General features: G+C 49.2%; 1 protein-coding gene across 1 annotated transcript; it reads right to left on the reverse strand.

Annotated features, from left to right (window-relative positions):
• Positions 1-12664: 12664 nt before the first annotated feature.
• VMAC (vimentin type intermediate filament associated coiled-coil protein) lies at positions 12665-16847 on the reverse strand. The gene is made up of 2 exons (XM_030540579.1): positions 16657-16847; positions 12665-13036 (listed from the first exon to the last, which is right to left on the reverse strand). Exons 1-2 carry the CDS (start codon positions 16845-16847, stop codon positions 12679-12681), a joined length of 549 nt encoding a protein of 182 aa, XP_030396439.1. The 3' UTR covers positions 12665-12678.
• Between the last annotated feature and the right edge of the window lie 695 nt (positions 16848-17542).

The following is a 17542-nucleotide window of genomic DNA, read 5'->3' on the forward strand; positions in this document are numbered from 1 at the left end:
ACATGACCCTCTTCTGGGCAGGTCACCTTGTCCCAGAACTCCCCCCAGATTGGTCAAATCTGCTCTCAGGGAGGTCCTCTGTGGCTGAAATCCATCCAGATTGATAGAGGGCAGTGGGAGGAGTTCTTAGAGGGGGTCACATGACTCACTTCTGGCTGGATCACCCAGCCCCAGGGCATCCTGATTGGCCAAATCTCCTCTCAGGGCAGTCCTACAGGGGGCAAAACCCATCCTCATTGGTAGAAGGCAGTGGGAGGAGTTCTTAGAGGGGTCACATAACACCATTTGCTTCTGCTCATGTGCCTGTCTTGACTGCAGAAGTAATTCCCCCCAGAAGGTAGGTCTTAGGGTCACAAGTGGACAGGTCCCCTTATACTACTCATGCACCTGTGGTTTTAAATGTTTTTCACTGAAATATGGCTAAGTTTGATTACTGTGTAAACACAAATGTATTCTTATGGTGTACTTCTTAATTAATATACTACATCTTGTCAGGAATGTGCACAAGACTCAAGGACTGGGCAAAAGACTATTTCACAGTCTGGTATCTTTCAAAAGAGGGGACCCCAAAATCTACCTACACACACACACACAATTTTGACCACCAGGCAGCAGAAACTCTCTAAAAGGTATTGAGGGCCTGGCTACTAAAGAAACAGTACACTATTAACAATGTGCACAATATTGCTAAACTGTTTATACAAAAGTAAAAAACAACAAATTAATTGCAGCAAACAATATAAAGGCAAGGCAAAACCAAATTGATAAAGAAATTATTTGTATTGCTTATGAGAGTTACATAGTAATTACCATAACCAACTTATCAGAGAACATTAAAAAAAGAAAATTGACTGACATTATTAATAAACAGTTAACTAGCATTGCCCTCAGTGTATAACAAAAATGGGTAAATTGGCAATGTGTCAAATTGTGTAGACAATTTTCCTGTTAGCACCAGACATAATTTGGGGTCAGTAACACAGCATCCTAACTGAGGCTCATGTTATTCAGAACAATCTTGCTCAATGTCTGGCTCTCAACACTGACTCCTGACAGCAATATTTAATAAATAAATTACTATCCATGCAGCAGGTTATCCGGAAGAGAGCATCTACAAGAAACAACAGGATCTACATCAACTACTGGTGTATCATGCAACAATGCAAACTTGAAAAGCATCACACACGGCTTGTGTCATAAACAGATAGCTAAGGGTTAATGTCTCTTACACCTGGAAAGAAGTAATCTGAAACACCTGACCAGAGGACCAATCAGGAAACCAGACTTTTTCAGATCTGGGTGGAGGGAAGTTTGTGTGTGAGTCCTTTGTTCTTGGGTCTTCTGCCTGTACTCTCTCGGCTATGAGGAGTGATTTTTTTCTGTCTCCTGCCTTTCTAATCTTCTGTTTCCCAGTTGTAAGTACAAAGGATCAGATAGTGATTTATATATATTTTTTTATTTACATGTCTATAGTTGCTGGAGTGCTTTGAATTGTATTCTTTTTGAATAAGGCTGTTTATTCATATTTCTTTTAAGCAATTGACCCTGTATTTGTCACCTTAATACAGAGAGACCATTTTTATGTATTTTTTTCTTTCTTTTTATATAAAGCTTTCTTTTAAGACCTGTTGGAGTTTTTCTTTAGTGGGGAACTCCAGGGAATTGAGTCTGCAGCTCACCAGGGAACTGGTGGGAGGAAGAAGTCAGGGGGAAATCTGTGTGTGTTAGATTTACTAGCCTGACTTTGCATTCCCTCTGGGTGAAGAGGGAAGTGCTTGTGTTTCCAGGACTGGAAATAGAGAGGGTGGACTCCCTCTGTTTAGATTCACGGAGTTTGCTTGTGTGTGTCTCTCCAGGAACACCTGGAGGGGGGAAGGGAAAAGGTTTATTTCCCTTTGTTGTGAGACTCAAGGGATTTGGGTCTTGGGGTCCCCGGGAAGGTTTTTGTGGGGACCAGAGTGCCCCAAAACACTCTAATTTTTTGGGTGGTGGCAGCTTTACCAGGTCCAAGCTGGTAACTAAGCTTGGAGGTTTTCATGCTAACCCCCATATTTTGGACGCTAAGGTCCAAATCTGGGACTAGGTTATGATAGCTTGTTATGCCAGGAATGTTGCTGACTTTGTAACTCCAGTGCATGGCCACAATGGTCTAGGCCAGTGTTTTCCGAAGTTTGGGTCACGACCCATTACTGGGTCACGGCATGTAAAGCACTGAATCACCTTGCTCAGCACCCAGGGACCCTAATGGCTCTGGTCAGCACTGCCGACCAGGATGTTAAAAGTCCCGTTGGTGGTGCTGCCCAGCTAAGGCAGGCTAGTGCCTGTTTGCTCCGACACCACGCTGCACCCCAGAAGTGACCAGCAGCAGGTCTGGCTTCTCGGCAGGGGAGCCATGGGCTCCATGTGCTGCCCCCACTCCAAGCACCAGTTCCGTATTTGGTTCCTCTTCTGGAGCGCAACACGGTCCGCAGTGCCAGGACAGGCGGGAAGCCTGCCTCTGCACCCTGGCTGCACCACTGAGCAGGAGCCACCAGATGTAAGTCCGCACCCCAACACTGCACCCTAATCCCCTGCCCCAACCCTGAGCCCCCAGAACCCCTTCCCGCACCCCAACCCTCTGCCTCAGCCCTGAGCCCCTCCCGTACTCCAAACCTCTCATCCTCAGCTCCTTTGAGTCATGGGCATCAATTTTTTTCAACTTGGGACCCCTCATAAAGAAAAGAAGGGATGACAAGATAATGGATTTGAAGGTATAGTATTAAACCATGAGGGAAATCCTCAGGGGAAGGACTCTCAAAGTATCTGCAAACTCAATAGCCATGAGAAGTGGGCATTTTCTCCTTTAACAGATAAATAAATTAAGGCTCCAAAGTTAGGGCTTGCCTACACTGGCACTTTACAACACTGCAACTTTCTTGCTCAGAGGTGTGAAAAAAAAACCCAACCCTGGGGGCTGCAAGTTTCAGCTATGTAACACGACAGTATAGCCAGTGCTCTGTGGCAGCACTTTAACATAGCCAGTGAAGACATGCCCTTAGGTGAGCTGCACAAGCCAATGAGACACCTGGGCTCCAATTCCTAGTTGCCTACTTTAAACCCTCTGTATCACTGCCCTGCTTGTTTACTGTTGTCTGGACAGGTATGCCAGCTCTGCCAATAAGATTGTACTCTGCAGCATGTTATATGTAGAGTTGATTGTCCTGCAGCAGCAGATTTACAATCATAAAGGTGAATTGAGTGATAGATGACAATATTCATAGACTATCAGGGTTGGAAGGGACCTCCAGAGCTCATCTAGTCCAACCTCCTGCTCAAAGCAGGACCAATCCCTAAATGGCCCCCTCAAGAAGTGAACTCATAACCCTGGGTTTAGCAGGCCAATGCTCAAACCACTGAGCTATCCCTCCCCACATATTGTAACGGAGAGTCAATAATAATTATACATCTTGAAAGGATCACAAACAAAACACCCCAGGGGACTAAGGAGGTCAGAAAACGATAGCTAGTTGTGTTTTGCAAATGCGTTAACTTTCAAAGAACAACTAGAATTAATTACCAAGGGCATGTAAAAAGGGCATGTAGACATGCAGACTTACCCGTTGCGCCATCTGCTGGTGACTTCTGGGAATTAGCTCGTTCCAGCTCTGGAGCACCCTCTGCCAGTCAGCGATCCGTCTGTCCTCTGGCCCCCCATGTCCCTCCCTGGATCCAGTGCCCTTTTATCTGGGGTGCTGCCCCCTGGCAGTAACCCCTCAGTCTTAAGGTGTCCCCTCCCCAGGGAACCCCCACCCACTAGTCCCAGGATTTGTTGGCAGAGGGCTCTTTTTCTTCAGAAGACTTATTTGGTTCAAGCAGCAAAGAGCCCTGTGGCACCTTATAGATTAACAGACGTTTTGGCGCTTTCACTAGCCAATTTCACTGGGGTAGTGTATAAGCCTCCAAAACGTCTGTTAGTCTATAAGGTGCCACAGGATTCTTTGCTGCTTTTACAGATCCAGACTAACACAGCTACCCCTCTGTTATTTGGTTCAGTGTGCAATAAGTGTCCTAGCTACTGATGAGTATTTAGAAGAACATTGCAGTAGCTGGAAACTGGACAGCTTATCATATAGTAACATGAGTTTTCTATTTCTGCTCTCCATGATCAATTTTCACAGCTGCTGAATTTTGCAAAGGTACTTGAAAGAAGTATTAGCAGAAAAAAAGTTGCTGCCACATTTCCCCCTTAAATAGCCTCCAGCGCGTGGACATCAAACTGATTCTACCTGTAACAGCAGCAACTGCTGTCAAATAGGGAGGACGGGAAGCAGCCCAGGAGATTGCACTCTCTCATTCTTTATCACGGCTGATTCTTGGCAACTCATATATAAGTGATAACATCATAGACAGCACAAGTTTTTTAAATAAATCCTAGCAACCGCAGCTTCATTACATGAACTTTGAGTTGATTTCTCTCTATCCCTAGGATACCAAATACTGTTTCTATGTGTAAGCGGGTGAATGGACCTGCTACTGTGGGGAACTTTCCTGGCTTATACACTACCCCAGTGAAATTGGCTAGTGAAAGGATCTGGGTCCTTCCTCAGAGGCCTTCCTGACCTCAAGGGCTCCCCTTCCACTGTCCTGTGTGGCAGAGTCCTTGTAACCCCAACAAGGCTGGGCCTGGGATTCCTGGGGCCTCAATCCCCAACCTTGTCAAAGTCACTTAGGACCAGGGATGGCAAGTTATATGAGCCTGCAGTGCCGAGGTTCCAGCAAATTCAGGGCCTGGGGGCCTAGTTCCACCAATGTTCAGGCCAGGTCTCTCCCCAGGCCCCACCTGCCTCCCCCGGAGTATCCCCTCCTGCGCCCTGCGCAGCTGCCCTGACACTGGCTGTGCTCCCTCACCAGCCACTGCCTGCTACAAAAGGAAGCAGCGCTGGGGGCAGGCTGAGGGAGGAGGCAAACACATGATGGCAGCTTTCCCCCAGCACTCACCACATGGAGGAGAGGGGGCTTCCTGGACCTGAGAGCGGCCTGGCCAGTAGGAGCATGTGCAGTGACAGTGCTGGGTGAGTGTGCTGCCAGGGGCGAGGGAGGGCCCCCTCCCCCAGAGCTTGCTGCTGCCAGCGTGGAGAGGGCTCAGGGGACTGTAGAGTCCTCCTCTCTGGGCCCAGCCCCAGAGCAGCCTGCCTGCACCCCAAAGGCCTCATCCTCAGCCCTGCCCTGCCCCTGAGCCCACACCCCCAGCCAGCACCCTCACCCCCCCACACCCCAACCCTCTGCCCTAGCCGAGCCCCCTCCTGCACCATGAACCCCTCATCCCCAACCCTACCTCACAGTCCTCACCTCCACACCCCTTCTGCCCCAGCCCTGACCCCCTCCCATACCACAAACCCCTCATCCCCACACACCCAAACGCTTTGCCCTAGCCTCACACCCCTCACCCCAGAGCCCTTATCCCCCCACACCCCTCATCCCCAGCCCTCATCCCCCTATACACCCCCACATTGTGAAATATAGGAAAACTGTTAAATGCTTACAATTTCCGGTCCATTTTTACATTAATTTTAAAAAAAATCTCTCAGCTTACAAGACAGGAGTAGGGGAGGGGGGACGGGACACAGACCCATTCTGGACAACACCAAAAATTATACAAACCTACCACCCCTGCTTAGGACAGGAGCTAGGGTGTACCCACTCCGGGATGCTCTCTTCGCACTGGATGCTTCCCTGACTCACTGATCGTTACATACAGTTGAAAGGAAATACAATTTATTAAACAGCAACCAATTTAAAAAGAGTAAGGAAAAAATGTGACAGGTTAAAGGAAAACACATCACCCCACTCTGTGGCATGGGGACATCACAACCAGCATTTCTGGAATGTAAGGAAAGTTCAGTCTGTTTCTCATGTCTCAGGCCTCCTCCTCAGGCCCTGGCTGTGCTGCAGGGTGGGCCAGACACTTTCTCTGGTGGTGGCCACATGCCTTCAGGTGCTAGGTGCCAGGACCCTTCTTCCCAGCATCAGCTCCCCCTCCCCACCATCAAGCTTATGATGCCCCTCCAAGTCTGACCTGTATGGCATCTTGCCTGGGGGTGTCTCCCTGTGCTGGGTCCACTGCCCAGGGTCCCCCCTCACTCTCCCCAGCTGCTCACTGCACCCGGGCCCGGGCCGCTCCAGCCCCAGCTCCACTCTGCCTCATCACTGATGCTGCTCTGCCTCCAGCCCCCTGGGCTGCCTTTCTGGCTCCTCTGGCTCTGGTTGCTGCAGCTCTGCTCCCAGTACAGGTCTGCTCTGTGGGCTGCTTCTGTGTGTCTGTTCCCAGTACTAACTGGCTTCCAAGTCTGCTTTTCTGGCTTTTGTTGATCTCTTCTCCCTGAACTGCTTCTCTGGCTGCCGTTGCCTTGCTCCCCAGCTCAGCTCAGCTCTCCTCTGGCCTCCTGACTCCATTAACCTGCCCGCTCTCTCGATCAGGCTGATCTGGAGCATTGGCCTCCCCTCATTATTCCAGAGGACTGTCAGTCTCTGAGTCCTGATTTCCCATCGACCCTTCCCCTTTCTTTTGGTACTGGGAGCAGCCAACCAAAAAAAACCCACTGAGTTTTAGTAAAGGACCAACAGTTCCCTTACATATGGTTATGAAAGACTTCAACAGTCTGCACACAGCCCCACCCTTCCTTTGGCTACAAGAAAAAGTGGCACATACAATAGATGTGGACAATAAAGGGAAATTTACAACCCAGCTGTCAACCTTCATCAAGGGCTTTTTATATTAAATAATACACCGTTTCCTACAGCTGGAAACAATAATGGCCCTAGGTACTGTCAGCAATGACTGAACTCCTGGATGTTGGTACCAACTCTCCTTCACCACTCACACATTATATATAGTCATGTGCTGGACAGTTGGGAGTCCAGGACTGAACCTATCCATATGCAAAGGAGATTCTACTGCAGGTAACTGATGGGAGCACTGGGTTCACACCCCTTTCATAAAGGTGAATTGGGTGCTAGGTGACAATATTCATAGAATATCAGGGTTGGAAGGGACCTCCAGAGCTCATCTAGTCCAACTTCCTGCTCAAAGCAAGACCAAACCCCAGATTTTTGCCCCAGATCCCTAAATGGCCCCCTGAAGGAGGGAACTCACAACCCTCGGTTTAGCAGGCCAATGCTCAAACCACTGAGCTATCCCTCCCCACATATTGTAACAGGGAGAGTCAATAGTAATTATATATCTTGAAAGGATCATAAACAAAACATCCCAAGTGACTAGGGAGGTCAGAAAACGATAGCTAGTTGTGTTTTGCAAATGCGTTAACTTTCAAAGAACAATTAGAATTATTTACCAATGCCAGGGAAAAGGGCATGTAGACATGCGGACTCACCTGCTGGTGACTTCTGGGAATTAGCTCGTTCAAGCTCTGGAGTGCCCTCTGCTGGTCGGCGATCCTCCTGTCCTCTGGTCCCCGTGTCCCTCCCTGAATCCGGTGCCCTTTTACATGGAGTGCTGCCCCCTGGGAGTAACCCCTCAGTCTTATGGTGTCCCCTCCCTAGGGAAACCCCACCCGCTATTCCCACCTCGCCTCAGTATAAGGCTACTGCCAGTCATCCTCTAGCCCCCACGCCCTGGGGCAGACTGCAGTATCAGCCTAGTCATCACTGGCAAGGAGGGTTTGGAGCTGCTGCCTTGGCCTACCCCTGGGCTGTCCTCTGCAACCCCCAGCACCTACTGGCCTTGTGCTAGGCTGCAGCCCGGGGCTTTCCAGGCTGGAGCTCCCCAGCTCCTCAGCCTGTCCCCAGCCCTGCTCCACTCAGGTACACTGCCTCTAGCTCCCGGCAGCCAGACCCTTCTCTCTCTGAATGCAGAGAGAGAGATCTTCTGGGCCTCTGGCTCACAGTCTTTTATAAGGACCAGCCGGGCCTGACTGAGGTGTGACCCAGCTGCAGCCACTTTCCAATCAGCCCATCTTAGCTGCTCCCAGGCACAACCTTCCCCCAGGGCTGTTTTAAGCCCTTCAGGGCAGGAGCAGGGTAACCTCCCCTTAGGCTGAAGGCCCGCCCACTTCCCGGAATCCAATAGGTACAGGGCATTTCAAACTAGAGGAGCCAAGTTTGAAAGGAAATCAGATGAGATGATACAAAAGTAAATAGTCTACTGAAAACATTGGACAGATGGTCCCTGTGTGTTGCTGACCAGTTGAGTCGCTTAAAACCAAAGAGGCAAAGAAAACCTATGGAAACAACATGACTTGAATATGCCAAAATATCTTTATTTTGTATCCGGCAAGAAAAACTTAAGCGAGGACAGATGCAAATGCAACAAAAACAATAAATGCAGGCAGCTGGATGACACTGCTATGACAATCAGTAAGAAAAAAAACAAACTTTAAATGAGTTTTTATTTAAAACAGTAACTAATTGCTTAGCCCTTCACCCACTGTAACAAACAGATGATAAATGAATGTAATGTTGACACAAGTTTACATACTTCAAGTTTAGAAAGAGGCCTGGAAAGTTAAGGAAGGCAAAAGATTTTAAAAACTCTGAATTGGACAGGAGCTGAAAGAATGTACAATATCATCCTCTTTCTCAAAGGATTTAAAGTATGTATATCTGCTTGGGATTTGGATTCTTCCTTCTTTAGAGATCTGCAGACATGGAGCTGTCTGCGGAATCAATTTCACCGTAGAGAACGAATGGATATAGAGCTTTTAAGAATATTTTGGTTCAAGGCCATGGAATGAGTTCAGCATAGTTTAAATACTTTTGCAACTTCAGCTGTGTTATTCTGTAGCCATCAGATTCAATAGTTGAGCAGAGCTTTCTGTTCGAGAGCAGATTTTTCAAAGTGTTCTAAAATCCACCAGTGTAGTCAGGTTGTTTTGAAAATGACTATGCCTCATTAAGGCCAAATGGTATAGTGCAGGGGTCAGGAACCTTTCAAAAGTGGTGTGCCGAGTCCTCATTTATTCACTCTAATTTAAGGTTTCGTGTGCCAGTCATACATTAACGTTTTTAGAAGGTCTCTTTCTATAAGTCTGTAATATATAACTAAACTATTGGTGTATGTAAAGTAAATAAGGTTTTTAAAATGTTTAAGAAGCTTCATTTAAAATTAAATTAAAACGCAGTGCCCCCCAGACTGGTGGCCAGGACCCGAGCAGTGTGAGAGCCACTGAAAATCAGCGTGTGTGCTGTCTTTGGCACTCGTGCCATAGGTTGCCTACCCCTGGTATAGTGACAGCTTTAATACACTAGCCACAAAGACAGAGCCTTAAGAACTTTACCAGTGTATGAGGTCAGCGCCAATAAGGCAGAGACAGCACACAACTAAATGTAGTTTTATCTTTCCCATTAGGGTTTCACACTCCACAAACAGAATCATAGAATATCAGGCTTGGAAGGGACCTCAGGAGGTAATCTAGTCCAACCCGCTGCTCAAAGCAGGACCAATCCCCACCTAGATCACCCAAGCCAGGGCTCTGTCAAGCCTGACCTTAAAAACCTCTAAGGACGGAGATTCCACCACCACCCTAGGTAACCCATTCCAGTGCTTCAAAACCATTTTATCCAATTGCCTGACTGTTACAGTTTTAAGATTAATTTGAGCTCCCTTGGTCCTATATTTTTTCTTGCACCCTAATTGTACAATAGTAACAAACAAACAAACATACATATGCTAATTAGGGTTATAGCCTCATTTTGCTGTGGAGGGAGTTACGCATCCCAAACTGTGACAACTAGAAGAGGCAAGGAGCGTAATGAGATAGCGGCTGAAGCTTCAAAAGGCTGACTTTCCCACCATATCTTGTATCCTTTGCACCAAGGTCATGACAAGAGCACTTGCAGCTTAAACAAAGAGAAGTATTATTGCTTTGGACACATCTGAGTCAGTTGTCCTTCTTGCTATTGCACACAGCTGGGTCCTTTCTGACCCCTTCTTCTCCACTGAGAAAGAGAGACACTTTGTAAGAGAGCAAGATGTTCTTTTTCTGTTAAGTGCAAATATCTGCATCTGAATCTGACAAACTACAAAGGAATTCCTAACTCTATATAGGCAGATGCACAATTATTTTATATACCCAATTTCAGATGAAAAATACACTGGGATATTTTTATTGCACTGAAGATTGATTGTTTACATTGAAGGGACACCACATAGACTGGGCCAGACCTGCATAATGTAAATGTTCACAAGAAGTTGCACATTTACTTTAGACTTGTAAAGAGATAATAATCCCTTATGTTTACATAGCACCTATAATCCCAAATCACCAAGTGCTTTTATAAACTCTTCAAACAGAGGTCACTCCACCCACTACAAAAACACCACTCTCACTGTAACTGTATCCATCCTGTGTCACCAGCACTGTTCCCACACATCTGATGAAGAAGTTAAGAATTATTTATTTACTGTAAATGGCAGAGATTATATGGAGGCAGAATGTATTTACCTGAGTTAGTATTTGGCAAGAACATAATTGCCAAAACCCTGTTCTGCAAAAAATGCAAAGGAATCTTTAGTAACCAAAAGTAGTCAAGGGTTTTAGATTGATAAAAATACAGGAAATTCATTCTGGTGGTATAAATATGTTGCATATGTTTATAACAGTTTCTCAAAAAGGAATTTTAAGAGATTTTCCTTTACTCCTATTTGAAGTCGAATACCCATTCTCACATTTTGTTTCCCGCTGAAGAATTCTGAACAAGGAACATCCCATATAAAAGCAGGTCTTTATGATAGATAAGAAAGTAAAGTACTTAGCCAGCTACAGGGAATTGCATATGGAGCTCCTGTCAGTCAGAGAGTTTAAACAAAATGAATTTGGAAAAGAAAACTGGTTAGACCACTGAGAAAATCTACATGTTCCAGACAAAGGCAGAGAGGTTACAGCTGGCCACTTTGTGCAGCAGCAAAGTTTCCATGCAGTGACTGGTGCCAATCTTAAAGCCGTAAGAGGCGGAATTTTAAAAAGTTCAAAATAGATTAATTTTTCTACCGAGTTTTAAATGGAAGTCAGAGTGATCAAGTCAGAAACCAACCCTTCTACCCAGAAACTTAACTTTATGCATAATATTCCTTAAAATCCCACCACCAACTGTAGTGACTATACCTCTTACTAATGAATGCGATATTTTCCCATTAATTCCTCCACTCTAATTTTAAAACAGACAAGACAATCTGGAAAGAAGGTGAATTTCAGAAAATGGATTCCCTCCATTAACATTGTTAATCTGCCTCAAACTCATACACTAGTTTCCTTCTTTCTGTGCTAACTCCACAGAGCAAAAGAAAAGATTTGGATTAATCTTAACTAACAAATCTAATCTCAAACAAAACATCAGGTTAGGAATTCAACATATAACAAAAACCAGTGCAGCCAAACTTTCCAGAAAAGATCCTGCTCTAATCAAACACTGTCTATGGCTCTGATACACAGCAGACCTGGATGAGGAGCAGCACTTAGGCCAACAGAAGCTGAAAGTCGATGGAGGGTATGTCTACATCTACAATTTTGCAGCGCTGGTTGTTACAGTATAGGGCCAGCGCTGTAGAGTGGCCACACTTACAGCAACCAGCGCTGCAAGTGGTGTTAGATGTGGCCACACTGCAGCGCTGTTGGGCGGCTTCAAGGGGGGTTCGGGGAACGCGAGAGCAAACCGCGGGGAAGCAGGTCTCCTTCCCCGGTTTGCTCCAGTGTTCCCCAAACCCCCCTGCAAGCAGATCTCCTTCCCCGCAGTTTGCTCTCGCGTTCCCAGAACCCCCGTGCAAGCAGGTCTCCTTCCCCACGGTTTGCTCTCGCGTTCCCCGAACCCCCCTGCAAACCGCGGGAAGGAGACCTGCTTGCACGGGGGTTCAGGGAACGCGAGAGCAAACCGCGGGGAAGGAGACCTGCTTGCACGGGGGTTTGGGGAACACGAGAGCAAACCGCGGGGAAGGAGACCTGCTTCCCCGCGGTTTGCTCTCGCGTTCCCCGAACCCCCCTGCAAACCGCGGGGAAGGAGACCCGCTTGGGGGGGGATTCGGAGAACATCGGAGCAAACCGCGGGGAAGGAGACCTGCTTGATTACCAGAGAGGTATCCTCAGGTATGCTGGGATACCTGCTTATTCCACAGAGGTCAAGAAAAGCGCTGGTAAATGTCTACACTTGATTACCAGCGCTGGATCACCAGCGCTGGATCCTCTACACGCGAGACAAAACGGGAGTACGGCCAGCGCTGCAAACAGGGAGTTGCAGCGCTGGTGATGCCCTGCAGATGTGTACACCTCCTAAGTTGCAGCGCTGTAACCCCCTCACCAGCGCTGCAACTTTGTGATGTAGACAAGCCCGGAGATACATTTGGCCACCAGTGCTGGAAGATCTACTATGCATACAGCATTTGACTTAAGTATCCTTAACATGAAACGTTTTGTGTCACAGAGGAAAGTAAATACTGAAGGACAGGATGAATTAAAAGATCCCCATGATAAAGGAACAGTGGAAAACCCATAAGTGCCCATTTCAACAAGGGTTAGTATCCAGTCAAGTAGCCACTTTCCCGAGTCCTCAATGTATAGAAAAGGCTACTTGCAAGAACTGAGGAGGTGGGGGACAGACTCCCATCTGAACCTGGTTCTTTCAGGACAAGATCAAAAATCTTGAAAATCAGAACTGGAGTATTTGTAATAAAGGTCATGTTCCACACTCGGTTCACACTGTTGTCCCAAACTGGCTTGTATCCAATTCCTGATCTTCCAGGTCATCTTCACTGAGAGAGAAGTCTTTGTTCTTTGATATCTGGTTGGTGATGCCGTTTGACTCCTGGAACTCATCATGAACTGGAGAACTGGAATCACTTTGGGTCCCTGGAAAGGTACTTAACTGTTCCCCTTCTGCCATGTAAGACAGAAGACTGTCCAGGATGGGTCGGTTTCTGCAGATTTTAGTCAGAAGATGACTCCTGTGCTTCAGCTGTACGATTAAGTCATCTTTTTTCTGGATGACATTCAACAGCTTCTGAATTGTCTCCTCAGATGAAAGCAGCTTCTGCTGCAGAGCAGTAATTTCTCTTAGAAGAAAACAGAAGAAAAACAGTCTCAAAACAAGGCTACTAAAATGTAGCCATGCACACAACTACTGTTCCTCACTTATTTGCCCTTATCCTATAAAGAGCTAAAGGATTTTTCAGTTTAAAAAAACAGAGGTTATATAAAATGTTGAAGAAATGATCCCCATATCATTTCAAGCTTCCTAAATCTTTCTCTTTGGGTCTACTGTTTATGTAGTTCTAACACAGCCCTGGCAGTGCAAATAGTGATACTAACACTTTCCATTATAAGATCTTGTTTCTTATAGTTTTGTCAAATGTTAACCTTTCAGGCTGAAATTTTCCATGCTGGGTATCCGCCCCTTGGACTGAATTTTTATGAAAGTTTCAACTAAGACAGTTCAGCCATTCTAAATAATGAGTTTAGGGAAAAATACATTGTTTTGCCCATGTTAAAATTTTCTTACAACCATTTCTTTGAGAAGCCCTGTAACAGGAATACGAAATTTGGCAAGGGAGATCAACTGATGTCAGGGAGGTGTGTTTTGCTGTAACTGTAAAAATTTGCCTACATATGGGCAAGTTAAAAGCCAGTGAAAACTGTAGTTTGGACATGCTCAATAGAGATGTGTTAGATGCTGGCAGCTAAATTCTCCACAGACTATCTGCAGTATGTGCCATCTCCATACAGCTCCTACATGCCGACTGGACTGTACCTGTCCCGTCATGATATTGTGACTGAGCAGAACTTTTCCCATCCTTGCACCTCTGTTGTAGCACCAATATGGAGACACCTGCTCCATTTGCTTTCAGCTGCTAGCATTAAGGGAGCAAGGAGGTGGTAGAAGCAGCCTAACTCACCCCACTGTATCTGAGGAACAGAGAAAGGACACAGGCTGGAAGCAGAAGGGAACAGGGAGGTAAGCGGATGTGCATGTAAGACAGGGAGAACTGAAGAAGGGAACAGAAAGGTGTGTAATCACTAGAATATACTCTCCTCTGGAACCTAGAACTGAACCCAGGATTCCAGAGTCTCAATATTTCTCTGCTGGAATACTGGGACCAGCAGATACTACCAATCCCACTAGTAAAATGGGTCTCTCTTCCATAGGCGGTGAGTTCCATACCCACATGGTGTCCAGGCACCAGCAATATTCAGAGCCCAGGGGACCAGCTCCACCAATGTTTGGGGTTGGGTCTCCACCCAGCCTCACCTGCCACTCCCCTGTGCCTCCCCAAGTGTCCCCTGACCCTCCCCCCCTCTTGCTGGTCCCATATACATCCCCGGGCCCCGGAGGGAGCTGCGCATTCCTGCCTCTTCCGTGCAGCTCCATGATGCCTCCCTGCAGCAGCCTAGTGCCCGCCCATCCACTACTGCCAGGGCAGACTGACCCCGAGCCTGCCCTTCCCCCTCAGACCCTTCCCTTTTCCAGCAGGACCCTCCACAAGCACAGCCCCCCCCCCCCCCCCACAGTCACCACTCCTGCATCATCCCCCATCTGGCTAAAGTCAGAGGCAATAGCAGCGGAGGAGGCGCACACAGCACCCCCCCGCACCCACCACGGGGGAGGCGAGGGAGATTCCTGGACCTGAGAGGGGCCCTAGGAGCACATGCAGTGACAGTGGTGGGGGTGAGTGTGCTGCTGGGGGGGAGGCGGGAAAGGGGAGCTCCTCCCCCAGAGCTCGCTGCTGCCAAAAGGGCTGGGGGAGTCCTCTCTGGCCCCTGTCCTGGAGCAGCCTGCCTGCACCCCAAACTCATCCCCAGCCCTGCCCCACCTGAGCCCACACTCCCAGCCAGAGCTTTCACACCCACCCACTGCACCCTCAGCCCTCTACCCAAGCCCCTCCAGCACACCAAACCTTATCCCCAGTCCCAGCCAGAGCCCTCATCCCTCCCACACCCCAACCTCTGCCCCATCCCTGATCCCCCTCCAACACTACAAACCCCTCACCTCCAGCCCCATACACAGCCCTCACACCCACCTGCACCCCCACCCTCTGCCCTAGCCCTGAGCCCCTCCCACATCCCAAACACCTTATCCCTGTCTCAAGTAGAGCCCTCATTCCACCGCACCCTAACCCTCTGCTGCAGCCAGAGCCCTCATCCCCCACACCGTCTACCCCGACCCTGAGCCCCCTCCTGCATCATGAACCCTCATCCCCACCCCACAGCCCTCACCCCACATCCCACCCTTCTGCCATAGCCCTGAGCCCCCTCCCACACCCCAAACCTCTCATCCCCAGCCCCACCCCAAACCCGGCCCCACTCCTGCATCCCCAAACTCCCTCCCAGACCTCCTCCCTCACCCAAACTCCCTCCCAGAGCCTTGGGCAGGTGGGGGGTGCAGTTTGGGCAGGGGTGGTTTCTAGGCACCACCAAAATTTCTACAAACCTGACACCTCTTCCCCTCTAATCGGTCCACACACAGGATAACAGCCTACTAATGAGACCAGATGTTCAATGAACTCAGGCAGTAGAAGTCTGCAGTTTGATCTAAAGGTCCTGACCCTGCTAGTGACACATTTGATGGTGAATATAGATCACATGAAGGTATTTCTATTGTTTTAGTTTGCTTTTAAAAAGTATAAGAAAACACTTAATAGAACACCAAGGTTTCAAAGCAAAGCATTGACTAGTTAGAAAATACCAGAATTAAGGAATACATGATCAAATACTTTTTTCCTCAGAAGCCCTGTCTTAGTCAGCGTGCAGGATGAGCCATGCTCAGGAAATCACTATCATGCATACATACAAGGGGACTGAATTACAATTGCACAAGCAACCTTAGATTTGGTATTCCCTAACCTGACTTAACAACCTTTACTACAAAACAACATAGGCATAACTTTTCCCTAACACTGTTCTCAGAAATGGCATGACTGTTTTAAATGAAATTTTCCAAAACAAATTCAGCCTGAGACAGAGACCTGGTATGGAAAACTTCACCATGACTGGTTATACTTTGGCAAAGTAACAAACAACTGAAAATAGAGTCCTCTAAAGAGAAGTTCAACACCTGAACCTAACAAGCTCTGTCAGCTGTTGTACACTACATCAGTCATATTCTTGTTTTGATGGGGGAGAGGCAAGACTGCTTTTGTCAAGATCAGAAGTAAGCAATCCAGTGACATCCTTTTCATACATCGCCACCATCAGCCAAAAGCACACCTGACCACCGATCCCGCCCTACGCTTTTCTACATTTGGCTATGCTCATTTGAACGCACGTGTTACCTCGGCTCAATTCATATTCCCCCAGGGAAATGGGGCTCGCAGAAAGCCCGTGTCCCCGCGCACAAAGCCGGAACTGCGCTAGCGAAGGCTGCAAAGCGGGTGTTAGGGCCAGTTCGCATTTCCCTGCCGCCCTCCTTAACTCTGGGCCTCCGGGCTGTTCTCACAGCGGGGCCGCCCCACTGGCCGGCCCAGCCGAGGCCCGGGCCCGCGGCGGGACGTCGGTCTGCCGGCCCAGGACGGCGCGGGTGTTACACATGCCCAGGCTCGGCCGGCGCCCGCAGCCCAGCCTTACCCCGGCCTGGACGCTCAGCCCCCAGGGGCGGGACCGAGCGGCGCCGCGCCCGGTGGCGGCCACGCAAGCCTGGGCCGGGCCGCGAGGGGACGCCAGGCGCTTCCCCCGGCGCTACCTGTCCTTGGCAGCCCCCAGCTCCCGCAGCGCCGCGCGCAGCTCGCCGTCCTTGCGGATGAGACTCTCCGCCTGCCCGTGCACCGTGCGCTCGGCCGCGCCCAGCCGCCGCTCCAGCTCCGCCACGCGCCCGTGCAGCGCCGCCAGGTGCGCGTTGGCCTCGCGGATCTGTACGGCCGGCGGCGCCGACATATTGGCCGGGCCCGGCCAGTCCCTCTGCGGCTGTGGGCTCCCGCCCCGCCCCGCCCCGCCGGCCAAGGGGTGGGGGCGGGGCGGGGCGTGGAAAGTCACGCCCCAGCCAGCCTGCTCTATCCGCGGCCTGCATCAGTGACTTGGGGGACCCCGGCTTTGGGCGGAGTGGCCCTTCGGGGGTAGCGTGATGCTCCTCTCTGACAGGGGAGCCCTTTGGGGCAGAACAGGGCCACTGGCAAGGGGTGGACCCCTTGGGGGCAGAGGGATGCCCCCTCCCAGCAGAGAGACCCTTTTGGAAGCAGGGGGTGCTTTGAGGCAGGTGGCTGGCACCCTGGGAAAAGGGGTGCTTTGGGGGCTGGGGCACCCCAGGAAGAGGGCAGTGGTTTTCAAACTGCAGGTCGTGACCCCGTACTAGATCGCAGAATATAAAGCACTGGGGTCAGGGCGGCTCTGGTCAGCACCACCAACCAGGCCGTTAAAAGTCTCATCAGTGATGCTGCCTGGCTAATATAGGCTAGTCCATACCTGTTCTGACACTGCCCTGTGCCCCAGAAATGGCCAGCAGCAGGTGCGGCTCCTAGGTTGGGGGAAGCACGCAGGGCTCCATGCACTGCACTGGCTCTGCACTCCCATTAGCTGGGAACCAGCCAATGGGAGCTAGGGAGGTGCCTGCAAGTGAGAGCCACGCAGAGCCA

The sequence above is a fragment of the Gopherus evgoodei genome, chromosome 22 (genome assembly GCF_007399415.2).
Source record: "Gopherus evgoodei ecotype Sinaloan lineage chromosome 22, rGopEvg1_v1.p, whole genome shotgun sequence".
Taxonomy (NCBI): domain Eukaryota; kingdom Metazoa; phylum Chordata; order Testudines; family Testudinidae; genus Gopherus; species Gopherus evgoodei.